Genomic DNA, 15,700 nt, shown 5'->3' with positions numbered 1-15,700 from the left:
ATGAACATTGGAATGAAAGTACATCTTTTACTCGTACAAAGTTACTATGATAAAACAATCAAAGATGCTCATGAAATTTCTCGAACATTGTCCTGATTCATGATTTCCTCCTCTATCCTCATCATTCATTCCTTGTATCGGCAACCTTATCGTGGGATTTCGGTCTCAATGCAGCTCTATTCTCGAGAACATTCCCTCGCCGCTGACTTTACTATCAAATCCGGCTATGACTCATCTCACAAACCCACCAAATACCTTCAAATTTTGGAAAGGCCATCTCGTTACACGTGTCCCATTGTCGCACCTCATGCTTGCAGGATACGTTTTTCACGTTCCCTCCTACAATGCATCCGGTAGCGGATCCTCCTTTCCCCCTATTCCATTCTTCGTCGCGTTTGCGGTTCCGCTTAATCGTGACGCGGATGAACACCAGCCAGCAAATCCTACCGTCCCCATCCCTGTTTGATGAATCCCGCTGCAACACCGCTTGGCTCCTTTTACTGGTCATTTATTTGTTTCTTTGCCATCATCAGCCTCTTCTCTTCCTCCTTCTTCCAGCGGTCGCCGCTCGTCGAATTCCCACTTCGATCCCAAGAACCCTAATTATAACCCTGGGAGAAGCATCTAGTCGATCGATGGAGCTGGAACCCTCTGCCGATCACTGATTTGGGGACCTCGATTTGGCGATGATGGTGGATCCACCGCCCCCGGCGGATGAGCGGAGCGGGACGCCGCCCGTCGCGACTGCCCTCTCCATCCCCCGCCGTATCCGCGCCCCTCCGTTCCGCCTTCTCCCCAATGGCCCCGCCACCACTCCGCCGCCGCCCTCCTCGTGGCTCGAGATACGCCTCTTTTACGTCCGCATTTCCCCCTGCGCTGTCGACGCCGTCCCGCCCCACCTTACCCTCTCCCACCTCCGCCGCGAGATGGGAGACGCTCTCGAGATCAACGGCGCACGCGTCCCCGCCTCTGACATCACCGCCATTCCGCTCCGTCGCGACCGCCTCGACCGGGGTGCTGCTGAGGTCACCTATGTGAGCACCGACAGCGTTCGGATTGCGGGAGCGGTTGACTTTGAGGTCTGTGATGATAGGGGCAACCTGATCCTCTGTGGCTCGCTTCAGAGATTGGAGGCCCCGTGGAGCAATGGGGTGATCACGGTTGATAACCATCATGGATCATCCGATAAGGATCGGAAGACTGGATGGGGCATGGACTGTTACCCAGCAGCTTCGGCTGGAGCCTCCTCTTTTGTGCAGCCCAAGCTTGGGATTGTGTTCCCCTCCATCGAGGTGTATGTGGCTGGATGCTCTGCAGCAGCACCATTGATCCTCACGCAGACCTTGCAGGTTAGTCCTAGGCGGAAGGCTGTCAAACCAGGAACACTGGGTTCAATCCCAGAGGATGAAGAGACCACAGAGCATGAGAAGAAGGTAAACAATGACACTTTGGTTCAGCAAAGGGCATCATCATCACTGGTAAGTGGAGTTCTTCGCCATCCCACCAACTCCCCCCCTCCTTTTTCCCCTTTCTTTTTGCAGGAGTTGATTACTATTCATCGTCTATTTACTTAATAAAGTCTGCATTTTAGCTGCAGTTTTTCATTATAGTAGCAAATAATAAGATGCTTTCTTCTTTTAATGTATTATACAACCTTTCTCTTTGTAGAACTGAAAAAGCATCATGTTCTTAGATCTTTACTTTAGAAATAGCAAGTTTCCAAGTTAAAATTATCGGCTTCTTTGTAGTATAAGAATTAAACTGATTCTCTTGCAAAGTAGATGAATCTAAAAGTGTGCTTGATAGTGTTCATGAGCTGGCTATTTATTTGATATATATGCTGTTAGCACCTATTTGTCCTTTTCTGGATTTATCTCATTACATAGCATTGTGGAATGTTTTGTCGAATAAAATTCATTGTAAAAATCCCATGAACTAGTCTGCATATGAATAAGAGTACACCTTTGATGAACCACATTTATCATATCTGATAGTCAAATTTTTTTCACCATAACCACCCTTTTCTGTTGCATCTTTTTTCTGAAATATTGTAGGTGAGTTTCTTGAGCTTTGCTGAGATAAATATTTTTTTATCATGCCAAGAAAAATAGTATGCATGCTATAAATGTATGTTCTTAGTGTATACTTTTGATGTTCTATAATCATGTATTTGATACGTGGCTATTGCATAATTCTCTAAAATCCAGAAATGAAATTTGCTATGTATTCCTTGAACTTCTTATCTTAAATGCAGTTGTTTTTACTAGGTATGGTGCTAGGAATTTTCAGCAGGACCTAAAGTACTAGGAATTTGTAATATTCCCATCCCAGCATGTGGACTGGTTTAAAACATTTCTTTTATTGGTCCTAGACCCCAAAAAAAAAACATTTTTTCCTTCTCAAGAGTGTAACTTGGTGGTAGCATTGGTCCAAAGCAATTGCTTTCGGAAATTGTTTTGTGAAGAATTCTTCCGATGCCTAGCAGACAACAACAAGATATAAGCATGGGGATGAATTATGGTTTCAATCAAGTTTAGGATTTGATATCTTAATCAAGATAGACTAGTGTTTTCATCATAATTTAATTTTTCTTAGAATTTAGACTTAGTAGGGGCACGAAGACAAACTAACAAACCTTTCCGTTCTCCTTCCCCTGTCCAAGTAGGACTTAAAGGGCACATCACCAATGGTGGTATAATCCCACATGGTGAAAAGAGACTAGCATTATTAGTGTTATATAACTCTCGAGAGTTCATATATCATTTTCAACAAAGGCCTCTTTTAAGAGTTCTATATTGCTCTTGTCCCTTCTCTTCTCCTACCTTTTTCTACTCTCTCGCTGTATTCTCTATATGTTGTGTTTGCTTCTTTTCTCTATCCTCTCTTGAATGCTACCTTCTCTCAAAAGTAAGGAGGCGCTTGATGTGTATATCTTTGGACAACACACAGTGAATTTGGAAGGCCCAAGCGAAATTTTTGGTTAATTAATACCAAAGTGGAACAGGATATGCTTTTCCTTTCTTTGGAGTCACAGCTCTTATTTTAAGTCCACTTAGATTTCCAAAGTCCTTTTTTATAGGGGAAATGTTTAGAGACCTAGTATGAACAAATTGGTTTAGAAAGATTATGGAGCTGTTGAGAATCATCTTTGGAGGGCTCTAGAAATCTACTTTTTGCAGGATTGTGAGATGATGGAGGTCTCAAAGTAGGAATGTTTTCGCCTATAATTTCTATACATATAATGCTTGTAAGCCACAAAGGCATAGTTAAGACATGTTTTTCCTGTTCCTAGCGTTGATGCAGTTTCTTTTACCTTCATTGAATAATCGAAGGTTCTCTTTGCCTCGAAGAACAAAATTCCAGCCAAGAATGAGCATCTAATCCGGCTAAGGGGTCAAGCCTTTAAGGAGTATCTGCACTAAACATTATATGATTTTGAAGTGAACTTGACTTCCACAAGTCAAGCACATGCACCATCTATCTTTTCTTAAATTTTCTATCAGAGAAGTACATGTTTGGAATGCAAGTTTTCAGCCAAATGTCAGTGTATGAAAGACTCCAGACTTTATCATTGGCAAAAGCCCCATGCATTGTGCCACACTCTTTACAAATTTGCCTTATGAGAACCCAGCTGGCCAGGTCTCAGATAAATTGGAACCTGATCAACCTAAACTTATACAGGCTGCTGAGGAGGAAGCTGGTGGATATGATTCAGATTTTGGTGTTGCACATAGCTACCATCCTGAAGGTTGGTCCTCGGAGGAGGATGGGCAGCTGTCATGGTTCAACTCTGGCGTCAGAGTTGGTGTTGGAATTGGCTTGGGAATGTGCGTTGGAATAGGAATTGGCGTCGGGCTCCTCATGAGTTCGTACCAGGCAACCACCAGAAGCTTCAAGAGACGATTCTTCTGATCTCTTTCTAGACTGGTATGATTGCTTTGCTCCGAGTGATCATCCCAGAAAGCAAGCTCGTTTGCTGCCTTATGCTCGCACCTTGTACCATGTCTACGGTATGTTTCTAACATATAGGTCACAGTAACTTTATGATGTGTTTTTCCCATAAATTCCCCTTCATGGAGTCGTACTGTCTCATTTGTGTATATCAGCATGATCATAATGTGAATGAGTTAACAATCCCACGAGGCTTGTCTGATTAGACCAGCATGTCATGTGCAGTTTGTGGACTATAAGGTTTACAATATAGAATATATATATATATTTCATTTCCTTGCTGCTGCTTTAATAAGGCTTTCAATAGTTGTTGATCTCTGTTTATTTACATGCTCAATTTTATCTTTGCTTTGCCAAGTTTAGAAAACCATATGCTGTGCCTTTAATTATATTCAAGTCTAGCCAAACCATCAGCTTCATTTCACTGCCACATACTACCACCATCAGACAACTTAATCTGGCTAACGAGTTTGTGAAAGGTAATGGTAATTTCAGGTTAGCTTTAGATTTTTATGGAAAGTAGTACTTTAATCTCTCTCTCTCTCTCTCTCTCTGAGAAGTCTCACCTCATCTGGATTCGTGATATGATAGGAATCTTAACTTTAGATTTCGTACTTATAGAAAATATTTGAACTAATATTACAAATAGTTACCAGCATGCATATTTAACATTTTTATTTGTTTTTAATGAGTATCTAAATCTTTTCATAAAAAGCAATCCAATGTTTGGTTTCTCTCTCATCTATTATCCTACCTCACTTTTTTTCTTGTTACTATCACTTCGTTGTCATCTCATACTCTGGATTTTCTTATCTTATTTTTACATTGTTCACTCCATCGGAGAATGGATTTCTTTTTCGTATGGAGCATTGCATGCACACATCTTATTATGAAATAAAAACTTAGTATATTTTTGCATCAAATTTATGAGGACTAAATACAGATTGTTTTCCGTAGTTAAACCTATTCAGAATTTCGATCCTTGAATTTAAAAAAATTTACATTCAAATCTCTTTAGTCATAAAAGTGAAACATTTAATTTTATTTATTCTAATATCGTCGATTTTACCGATGGAAGCATGAAAACGATGAGCAAAAAAATAATTTCAATGTCCTAATTATATTTTCGATGGTGGCGAACGATAACGTCATTAAGGCTCGCAAGTGATTATTGTGGATAAAGAGGAAGAGCGATGACGAGAGGTGACGTGACAATGTAAATGTTGATGTTATGCATTTGTGTCGACATTGCTTGGCAACTACGTTGGCACCGATGCAGTTATCGAACGTCGTCGACCTTTCTTGTATCATTGTCGGCGTTGACGTAAATGCATAGTGGTATCGCTTTGCATCTACGTCATCGTCTCACCTCTCGTCATTATTCTTTTTCCTCTACAACAGTCACTTACGACCTTAGTATCGTCATCGCCATCACTGAAAACATAATTATGATGTTGAAATTATATTTTTACTTATCGTTTTTATGTTTTAGTAGGTAAAACTGACAACGTTAGGATAAATGAAGCTAGATATTTTACTTTTATAATTATAGAGATTTAAATTTTTTAAACCTAAAATTGAGATATCAAGGAGGGCTAACTACATGTAATTAGCATAATTTATGATTTAATAGTTTAATCCATATTAGTGCAACCAAAATGAATCCATGATGTGAGACCTTATCAAATCCATTGTATTTGATAACCATTGCCAGCAGACCATGTGCTTCTTTTATGGTTCTCAGTCCCGACTTGCATATGACAAATAAATAGGTATACATGCCAGCTTGCCCCATTTGATTTGTGAAACAAGCCACATCTCATGATATCATTACAATACAATACAATACAATGGGACCCGAATGCCAGCCAAAACAAATGTACTTTAGACTTTAACGCAAAGTACTTTGATGCTCTCCTCCTCCTCTTCTTTGTCCCTCCCTGCCACCAATATGTTGCCTCCCTCTCTCTTGAGTACTACTAGTAAATAGGAGTGTCTTAATGTTTTAGCAAGTTGAGATAAAAAGGCTTCTACACCTAATGCCATGTGCAATTTACCCTAATTTCAAGATATTATCATATTAAGTAATCTTATTTTCTCGAATAATGGTCAATATTATTCTAAACCAGTAGTGTTATGGTCAATTTGATTGCCAATTCGACATGCTGAAATTGTTGTTCTCTCTCTAAGATGATGCAATCCAAGACTCACGAAACGATCAAGCAAAAGATCTTTTTCGAGTCCAGAATTAAATTATTTGTATATCCTGATATGATCATTATTTTCAGCCAATTGACTAGTTATTTATTAGATGAAAATAATCCGCAAGAAGACACTAAACCTTAATTAACAGGCATTTTAGTTACCAAAAATATCGAATAAAAATGAGGAAAGACAGTGTGTGGCAAAAAATTGAAAATAATATGATGTGAAATAAGGACCAAACATTATGTTATTAAGTGAAAAAATAAACTTATTATTATTATTTGATGTGCATATATTGTATGTATTATTCCTATAATTTACATATTCATGTGATAAAAGATTATATATGTAATGTTTTTAAAATTTTTTTTTCGACTCGTCGATAAATCCACTGTGTAAAAATTTTAATGAATTAATCGGTCTTTTTCTTTTTTATATGAATACAGTTTCATTGATTTTTTATTTTGAATAGTATAACGTTGATCGACTCTATTTCATCATTTTTTCGGTACTAATGGAGATCATTTACTCCAAGAAAAATTATATTGATAAGAACATGAATTCCTAAAGTGTTGAAACGAGAAGAATATGGACTTGTAAGAAATTTCTACTGCTGCTGATGGATTCAAACAAAAACAAGCTCTATTATTATCTTCAAGAATGCAAGTGATGTTTGAACCCAACTTTTGTTAATTTTTCCCATAAAATAATCTAAAATATCTGCAAGCCATGACAAAGCCAAGTGATGGGCACACAGCATGTTGCAACTTTTGTAACGTGTCACTTGTTTGTAATCATACAAAACAACTTTTATCATCTTCACCAACATACCCTCGCTACCATACGAATGGATCCATCGTTGGGAGGAAGAGTTGGGAGGGGGTGAATTCGAGATTTCATTGCACCTCGCAAGATTCGATGTCCTCCTCCACCATTGCCTCGCCAATCGAAGCCATTGAACATGCTTTCACCCCGAAAGTTCCTTTGGATTGATCTGTCATTCGTGCATCGTCACAGCATTTCATGTCGTTGGGGGAATCAATTCTCTTCCTTCGGTTTTTTCCTTTTGCAAATAGGGTGAAGATAATAAGATTTGAAATTAAATATGATAAAGTATATTTTAGGCTCAATCACAACTAATACTATACGCTACGTCAAAATTCGTACCAAGGTGTTGTTCGACCCGCATACCACCATGCCAGCCTGAGAATCAGTAAGGGGAACACCCCCACACGCCAAGTCAGAATCCGTACCGAGACACCATTCGACATATCTCATCCCGGGAACCCGGGGCGACGCTGTCTAACGTCGCTCCATGCGTCCCGATATGACGGTCGATCAGAACTGTCGTCTCAACTTTCGAAGATTAGGGGCCACGCCGAACCTACGTGCAACCGACCCTCGTACAATAGTATAAAAGCCCATGGCCAGCATACGGCCAGAGGGAGAGTCATAAAAAAAATAATTCAACCCACAACTGACTTACTCGTCGGAGGGGCCAAAGTTGGGAATCACTCGACGAAGGTTATTTTTGCAGGAAAGCGCGACCCGCGAGCGTCCCAACCTTGGAAGTCATCGACCGACGTCCCCCAAGGCGAGCCATCAATCGGTTTCCGAACTGAGAGACACTGATCAAGACCCCGTCGCGAGAGCTCGATCGACCGCGACGTCCAGTTCGGCTGATAGAAGACTCCCAACATCGACCCATGGACCAGGCCGTGCTGACTCACCAACCATGACACATTTATTCACCAACAAAATGAACTTTATTTTTCTTAATAATAGGGTATTAATATATACGCTAAGGAGAGGAAGATGTGTAATATAAACTATAAATAAAAATTTTGATGTACTTCGATATTTTTATCCTAAATTTGATGCACTTAACTATAAATATGATACATATTAGGCAATCTAATCCACCCACCGATCATAATACAATGAAAACTATAACTCATCTATCTTTTTTCTTCAAAAAAAAAAATTATAGTCCATTACAAAATATATCCCAACTTTGGAAGCTAATTCTATCTCCATATGGAAGAATTGATAGCCAGTGAACACTATTATTAGCCTTTCCAAACACATGAGATAATTTATGCACGGTAAATCCATCAGCTAAACTTGAGAGTATTCTTAACACAATTCGAAAGGAACTACACAATTTTGATCAGTATCACAGCATCACACTCCGCCACCAATCTTGATACCCTCTTATTGATAGGAAGTAAACAGATAGATACATCCAACATGTAGATAGCTACCATTGCTTGATCTTGCAATTGTACTGAACATTTCATAGCTTGAATTGAAGGAGAGAATCCATGCACTTTGCCATAATAAAAGCTTTAGATCACTTCGTAACTTACCATATTTCCTTTGTTCTACATGATATCGATAGGTAGAGAGTATCCTAAATGTTCAGTTATTAATTCCAATAACTCTTTCCCTTGGTAGAATCCACGATAAAGGATTTCTACCTTAAAAAGAAACCAACTTTGATGAATCTAGATCCAAGTCCAAAGGCTTATCCCTACTTAAATGAGTAAATATTTAAAAAGTTTGTCGAAAACTGAATGTATTGAGTAAATAATAACAACAACAACAACAATCATAATGATAGTAATAATATAAAAATAAATAATTTAAAATTAGTCGATTACTAACTTAAAAACCTTTGAACTTCTAGAGAAACAAAATAACCAAAAGAAGATAAATTTCTTAATAATTCATTGTCGATGTTGTCAATATCTCATTCGATACCTCTTCGATCGCTGTTAATGTCATCGATGCCCCTTTCGATGCCACTTCAACGATTCAATAATTTTTCACTAGTTATCGATGTTGTTGATGCCTTTTCCATTATCTATATCGGTTACCCTCTCGTCTTCTCCTTCGTGAACTTTTGTCATATCGATCGTTTAGTCTTTTTCCTTTGTCTTTTTTATTGCCTCTTTTAAAGAAGTCTTGGGCATCAAGGTAATTGAGCTTCGACGATCACACAAACAACACCATCTATTGTCGCTTTCACTAGTGACCCTCACAAGAATCGTTCACCCTCATGATCATCATTTGTACTTGTTTACTCTCGTGATCATCGATTGTACTTGCTTGGATTACTACTATCAGATAAAGAGGAATCGAAAAAAAATGAAGAAAAAAAAAGAAAGAAGAAGAGGGCATCGACGTTATATTTTATAAATATTAAAATTCTTAAAATAAGATTATAAAATAGTAAAATAATAATTTTAAGGACAAGTGGGAGGATATTAAAGTTCATGGATGGATCTTTCATAATAAAATAAACTCCAATTATAAAATAAACTCTATAACAATTCTAACGACCTAAAGCATCAAAGGTAACAAATTGGCCATTACTAAGTGGTTTCCTCCTTCCATCTCCATCAACATTAGCTGTCTCTTTCATTTATTGAGTATTTATTGAGCTTTTTCTACCGTAGCACATGAGATAGTTTTCAACCTCGATTGACATGGAGCTATCTAACAAAAATAATATCTTCATCCACTTTTGTTCTTTCTAGGAAAATAATAAATGAACAAGATTACTAGATGATTTTTCTAAAAAAATATTCATATTTGAGGTATTTTTCAAAAGTATCTCTCTTTTATTTTTCTAAAACAATACCCCTAATAAAAAATATATAAAATATCACTCAAAAGTTTTTCCATCAAATTTTTATGTGACTCTTTTATTGTCATTACTGATGGACTATTATAATATCATATTTTTATTCTTATGTTTAATTTAATTAAGATTAAAATTTTATTTAAATCATTTACAGTATTTTTAAACACCAAAACACTAATAAGCAAAATAAAAATTGAGGGACAATTTAGGTATTTTAATATTAAAAATACTATTTAAGAAAAATATTCTAATTAGGAAATACCCAAAATTATTTCCCCAAAATCTTCCACCGAGACAAAGAAAAAAAATATTGTGGCGTCTAAGATTAGATTAGTTAAAATTATACAGGTGGAGTATTAAATTAACTGACATAATTCAGTTCATAAAAAAAATTTCTCATTTAATTAGTTGACTAACACCCATTCGTTTTATTTTATTTTATTTCATTTTATTATTCTTTTTCGCATCATACTTTGGCGTATTCTAGCAAGCTTAGCTAGCTTGATTAGCGCTAATTAATAGTAATGTAATTAATATTTATTATTTTAATTATACGCCAAAAGTCAAAAAAAAGAAAAAGAAAAAGGAAGCTCTGATAGAAGGTTACGAGAAGGATCCAAGAAAATACTTACCCGCGCACGTACGTGATTTTTAAATAGAAGACAGGTTTGGGACCCGCATCCGTGTCACGATTCTGCCAATCGTAAGGCGGGTGAACTATTGGGTATATATAATTGAATACGAAAAATGGTACGCGCAAAGCCAATCGGTCGACGGTGTACGCGGCGTCGACTCGTAGTCGTCCTTGGAGACCAAAGCTGTCGCTTCGGACCCCCGAAGCTAGTGGTTCGGAACATCCTCCCGGGCCGCCTATAAAGTGAGGCCCTGCTCGCCCGCCCCCCACCGCACCCCGTCGGGCGATAGTGTTCTGGCCCTCTTCTTCCTTGATATTTTGGGCGACAGAGCTCGTGGAGGTAAAGAAATCTGACTTCCCGCTGATACCGTCCCCGCATATCTATGCCATGCTCGAATCCATGGGTTGTATAGAATTAAGCACGATCCGTGGCTGGATCTTTCGATCTGAATCATCTAGTCTTGTCATCGGTAGATTCTTGAAGTTTCGTGATGTTTTCTTCTGGATCTGGTTGATCTTCTTCTCCGAGGAGGATAGACTGGTTTTTCGTTCGGATCGTTGAATTGACTTGGAGAAGTGGGATTCCGATCCCCTTGATCTTGTTAGATCTATGAATCTATGAACAAGGGGATGTAATTTTACCCGTCTAGGAATTTCTATGCCTGTGGAACCTGTGCTTGATCGCAAAGTTCCCGAATTGCTGCGATCAGGTTGGTTTTCATCGTATTCCTCGTAACTTTCAAGTCCAAGATGATGAGTTTACTCGAATTTTAGGAGGGTTCATGTAAGCTTTTTTGCTCTTGACTTCTCCAAAGCGGAACTTTGTTATCTGTAACTCTCTGTACAGAATTATTGAAAGAACTGATTACATGAAGTGCTTTAGATTATATTTTCTATATACTTATTATAAATTAGTTCACTCTTCACTTGTCCTGGAATCTTAAGAGGATTTTATGTGGAGGTTTAGGATGTTACTTGTTCCTCATATATAGTTTCCTTTTCTTTTGTTTCTTGATCAAATTATTCTTCTTTTTCATGTGTCATATGGCCTTTTAGTAAGTGAATTCTAATATAGTCAGTCAATCTATTTTGAATAAGAAAAATCAAATATTATGTTTCTTCTTTCGACTTGGTCCTTTCAGTCTTTGCAAGTGATTAAATAGTTCTGTATCATCCACTGGTAGCCAAATTTTCATATGAACTATGAGCGCAAACTAGATTGTATTTCTTTTATACTGGTTTTTCATTTAGCTCCTTTTGTTATTTTATCTTCCTCCAAATCTTGATGGAGTTAGGTTTCGTTTCTGAGCATGAAATTATCGAGGAGTTACATTGCCAGAAGAACAGAGAAACAAACAAAGATCAAATTCGTTATTGCATTTGCTATTTGAAGGAATTAATAGATTAATGAGTGAAATTTCCATGAGTCTACTCTGCTTATCTTCATCAACATTTAGACAAAACTTTAAAGGGTAGCTGAAAATAAAAACCATTCGAATGCCATTATGTTGTTGGATAAAAATGCTTTATGTTGTCGAATATAATCCTCTAAACAACCTGCTTTCATCGTGCGTAATAGAAAGTGCAGATACAACTGGGAGATAATGAGTGCAATGGCTGTATCGTCGGGAGCGGCAATGAAGTCTACGCTGAACCCAAATGCTCCACTCTTCATCCCGATGGCACTGCAACAGGTGGAGGATTTCTCACCAGAATGGTGGGAGTTGGTGAACACCACCACTTGGTTCCGCGAACATTGGTTCCACCGCAACCAAGATCAAGAAACCTTCGATGTTAATGATGAGGAGGATGTGGCCAACCTGCTGCCAGACACTATTGATCTTGGAATCGGGGATGAATTATCCATTATCGAGGCGGAGCTTGATGATGCAGCTTTCCGCCAATCCGTGGTAGCTGCAGAGGCCCTGAAGAAAGGAATAATTGACTATGGTAATCCATCGCATCTCTTCCATCATAAAACAACTATATGTGATCATGCTTAATAGCTATTTATTTGATTGTGTTCTTCTGGGACAGGGTTTCTGAACGATGAAGAGTCGGTGGTGAGGAACCTGCGCTTGAAATCTCCCAAGAACGCTGTCAGACCAATCCTGCAATCAGCAAAATACTGGGAGAAACCCGCGCAGCGTCCGAACCCAATGGGCAGCCCCCGCCGTATGATTCAGCAGCCTCGCTGAGAGCCTTTGTTGTATAGAAGTAAAAATGCGACTGTTAGCTGTAGTGCTGTTTAGCTACTCACACCAAACTCCATGAACACAAAAAAGAGGGTGAAAAAAAGGGGTGTAAGACAGTTGGTGCACTTGCATAACTTCTTACAACCGTCAGAACATTTTCACTGTTCCCATCTCTGTGAAATTAAGCGTAGTGTAAGAGTCCTTCGTGCTATCCAATCTGTGCAGAACTCGTAATATGTCTGGATTGGTTTTGGGAGTTCAGTTCCCGAACATTTACCGCAAAAGGGCCCCGCCAAATTTTGGTTCAAAGGATATCATTTGCAGTGGGTTAATTAGTTTAATCACAAAAAATATCATTATATATTACATTAAACGACGCCACTTAATAATACTAGATATATTAATTAATACGGTAAAAATCATTTGCTTGATATTAATAACATAAAACAACATAAAGGTCATTCAAACACGAATTATCATCACCTTTTAGATAGTCAAAATCATTTATAATTAAATCAACATTTTGGAACTTCACGTAGTATGCATTTGCTACCACACTTGGCCAAAATGAGGAATAAAAAGGTAAATAATTGGAGAAGATTCCAACCTGCTCCAATTCCGTTCCACTTGAAATGGAAGAACGCAGGACGGCAACGTTGCTGCATCGCGTCGCTGCCATCGTCGCTTGAAGTCAGCAGCCCGCCAGCGGACGGAGATGACGGCGGGCGGCGACTTCCGCTTCCCCCCTTTCTGTTCTCTTTCCTTTTTCTCGGGCGCCGTTTCCTCCACGTTCCATCCTGCGATTGACGGCGTGCCACGGTTGTTAGGGCTCCCCTGCTTCCTCAGGCTCAGGATAACGTTATTTTATGTTGTCATTTTCCTCCTCATTCTATAGGCATATTGTTATGTGATGCCCGCCGTCGCCGTCGCTGCCGCTTTCGCCGTATCGCCAACCGCACCGAACCGGTGTCCCCCGCATATTCCCTATCCTGGCCTCACCACCACTAGGCGCCCGGTCGATTCCCCGCCGACCCCCATATCGAGGCCTTCCTCTCCTTCCCCCTTCTTCTATCTCAGTCTCAAAGGCCGCTCCCTCCTCGCCCTCGTCTGCTTCCGCCTGCCTTCCCGTCGCCGCCTTCCCACAGGTAATTCTCTTGGTTCTGTGCATCTCAAGTCCCGCGATCTGCTTCTCGATTCTTGGGTTTATTTGGATCGTCTTTAATATTTAATGACAGATAATTATATTGCTCTAAACGTTGATTCTGCTGATCGATAGAGAAGATTGTAAACTAATACAGTAGCAGTTGCAGGTCGATGAGTTTGGCTGAAGTATGTGGTTTCGTTAATTTTTAGGATTGTTCAAGATGTTTTAATGATATGCTGGTAAAGCTTGTACTCACTTTGATAATTGAACGTTTAGGGTTTGAGAGTTAGGCTTGGACGTCATTGCATACCTGTTATGTTAGAAGTAACATAAGCAGCTTTGGTTCTCTTAGGGAAGATCAACTTGTTCTTATAATTAAAATGTCTTATGAGTCATGACGTAGAAAATGATATTCACTGTGCTTCTACAAGGCTGTTTCCCATATTTCTGAACTAGATTGGTTAACTAATAATTCACACTGAGGTCAAATTACGACCCCATATTCATGCGTGTAGCTTGGTATATCTATGCTTAAGTTGCATCTGATCCATTATTAAGATTGCTTCCATTAATTCTTGCCTAGCAAATATGGTTTCGTACTCATTGGTCGAATAAAATTGTGTGTGACCTTAAGGCAGTTTCCAATACAGCCATTACTATAAGAGTTATAGGACATCAATGGTACTAGAGTGTACGTCTGGGGACCTGTCTGGATTTTGGATCAAATATTTTCGATCAATTCCATGATTTAAATCGTTGTTTTGTCATCATTTTTCTAACATTATTCTTTATGTATTATTATTTTTATATTTCTTTTTTTTGGGGAAAGATAGATATCTTATAAAATTTTAATCCAAATAGTTGGGACATTACAACTTGCTGTTGTAGATATCTTACAAAATACATATTTACTATTTTATATGATTTTTAATTCTTCAAATTTTAAACTATTTTCTCAATCAATAATTGATCCAAGCAATCCTACTGTTCTTATCTTCCATATCTAATACCTATGAATCCAAGTCGTGGGCATGCAAATTGGTATGATTGGTTTTCTTATGTGCCCATGCCCCAGTGCATCAATCAATAACGAGGCTTTTGCAGCTACACTCAACCTTCCCATACTTGTCTTAGTTTTCATATAATTCAAATCAGTCTATGTGGTGGACTCATATGCACTGCCATTGTAAATGACATAATTAATTTAATCTTTTCTGAATTATTTGACAGCCCACACAGATCTGTGACTACATCTAACTTAGTTGACCATGAGTATACTTAATAATAATCCATATTTAATGTTGGACAGCAACAAAGTGAAGAATACTAGGGTGTTTTATGAACTCAACACAAAGTAAATGTGTATTTTGTTATAATGATAGACAAACCAAGGTAGTCAAAGGTGCTAGATACTAACATGGTTTGCAATACCTTACCATATTGCTTGGTACGGGTGGTACATACCTGTTCGATAGAGGACTGGTATGGGCAGTACATCCGTACGTCTTAGTGTACTGTGTTGGTATGTTTGGTGCAACTCGGTACATACTGTACCGATGATTGATCGGTACACCGATACAGTATGGTATTTAGAACCTTGAATACTAAGAGACCCTAGGATACCAAAACAACCGAGGTGCTAGGCCAAAACGCCAAAAGGCACCTGACTCATGGTCGGCTCGACCCATGTTGATTTGGTCCAAGCACATGCTTGGAACACCCGAAGCCTTGGATCAGGCATGTACCTTGGCCATGCCCGATTGAAGGTGCCCGTTTGGACTTGGGTTCTCAAGCTTCACTTGGCCTGAGTTCCTTAGTGAGCGCCAGAGCACCTGGTGATCTTTCAAAGGCAACCACCTATATTTGAGATGATGAATTACTTGCAAGGACTAAAGGAAAGCAAATAAAGATTTGGCAGAGAG

The 15,700-nt window shown here is 38.7% G+C and overlaps 3 protein-coding genes across 4 annotated transcripts in view; all 3 read left to right on the top strand.

The window, feature by feature from the left end:
* The first annotated feature begins 488 nt into the window (after positions 1-488).
* Positions 489-4,227, top strand: LOC135628849 (uncharacterized protein At1g01500-like). Its single transcript, XM_065135786.1, has 2 exons — positions 489-1,478; positions 3,682-4,227. The coding sequence occupies exons 1-2, from the start codon at positions 687-689 to the stop codon at positions 3,910-3,912; spliced, it is 1,023 nt and encodes a 340-aa protein (XP_064991858.1). The 5' UTR covers positions 489-686; the 3' UTR covers positions 3,913-4,227.
* Positions 4,228-10,640: 6,413 nt separating this feature from the next.
* LOC135629668 (protein EARLY RESPONSIVE TO DEHYDRATION 15-like) lies at positions 10,641-12,845 on the top strand. Of its 2 annotated transcripts, none has more exons than XM_065137393.1 (3): positions 10,641-10,779; positions 12,019-12,389; positions 12,477-12,845. In XM_065137393.1, exons 2-3 carry the CDS (start codon positions 12,044-12,046, stop codon positions 12,635-12,637), a joined length of 507 nt encoding a protein of 168 aa, XP_064993465.1. In that variant the 5' UTR covers positions 10,641-10,779; positions 12,019-12,043; the 3' UTR covers positions 12,638-12,845. The 2 variants fall into 2 exon arrangements, with proteins under 2 accessions (XP_064993465.1, XP_064993466.1); XM_065137394.1 differs by having other exon boundaries at positions 10,656-10,779; positions 12,028-12,389.
* Positions 12,846-13,249: 404 nt separating this feature from the next.
* LOC135583044 (folylpolyglutamate synthase-like) overlaps positions 13,250-15,700 on the top strand; it is a 32,659-nt gene continuing 30,208 nt past the window's right edge. Inside the window, exon 1 of the mRNA XM_065137241.1 lies at positions 13,250-13,779. Coding sequence (XP_064993313.1) covers positions 13,545-13,779 — 235 coding nt within the window. The 5' untranslated portion in view covers positions 13,250-13,544. The remainder of the gene's footprint in view (positions 13,780-15,700) is intronic.

Source organism: Musa acuminata, chromosome BXJ3-1 (assembly GCF_036884655.1).
Source record: "Musa acuminata AAA Group cultivar baxijiao chromosome BXJ3-1, Cavendish_Baxijiao_AAA, whole genome shotgun sequence".
NCBI lineage: Eukaryota > Viridiplantae > Streptophyta > Magnoliopsida > Zingiberales > Musaceae > Musa > Musa acuminata.
This window is presented reverse-complemented; position numbering and strand designations above follow the sequence as displayed.

Excerpts from the sequence above, each read along its gene's own strand:
- LOC135629668 (XM_065137393.1), top strand. The coding sequence starts at position 12,044 with ATGAGTGCAATGGCTGTATCGTCGGGAGCGGCAATGAAGTCTACGCTG. Across the intron at positions 12,390-12,476 it reads GAAAGGAATAATTGACTATG|GGTTTCTGAACGATGAAGAG; the intron begins GTAATCCATCGC and ends CTTCTGGGACAG.
- LOC135628849 (XM_065135786.1), top strand. The coding sequence starts at position 687 with ATGATGGTGGATCCACCGCCCCCGGCGGATGAGCGGAGCGGGACGCCG. Across the intron at positions 1,479-3,681 it reads AAAGGGCATCATCATCACTG|GCTGCTGAGGAGGAAGCTGG; the intron begins GTAAGTGGAGTT and ends AAACTTATACAG.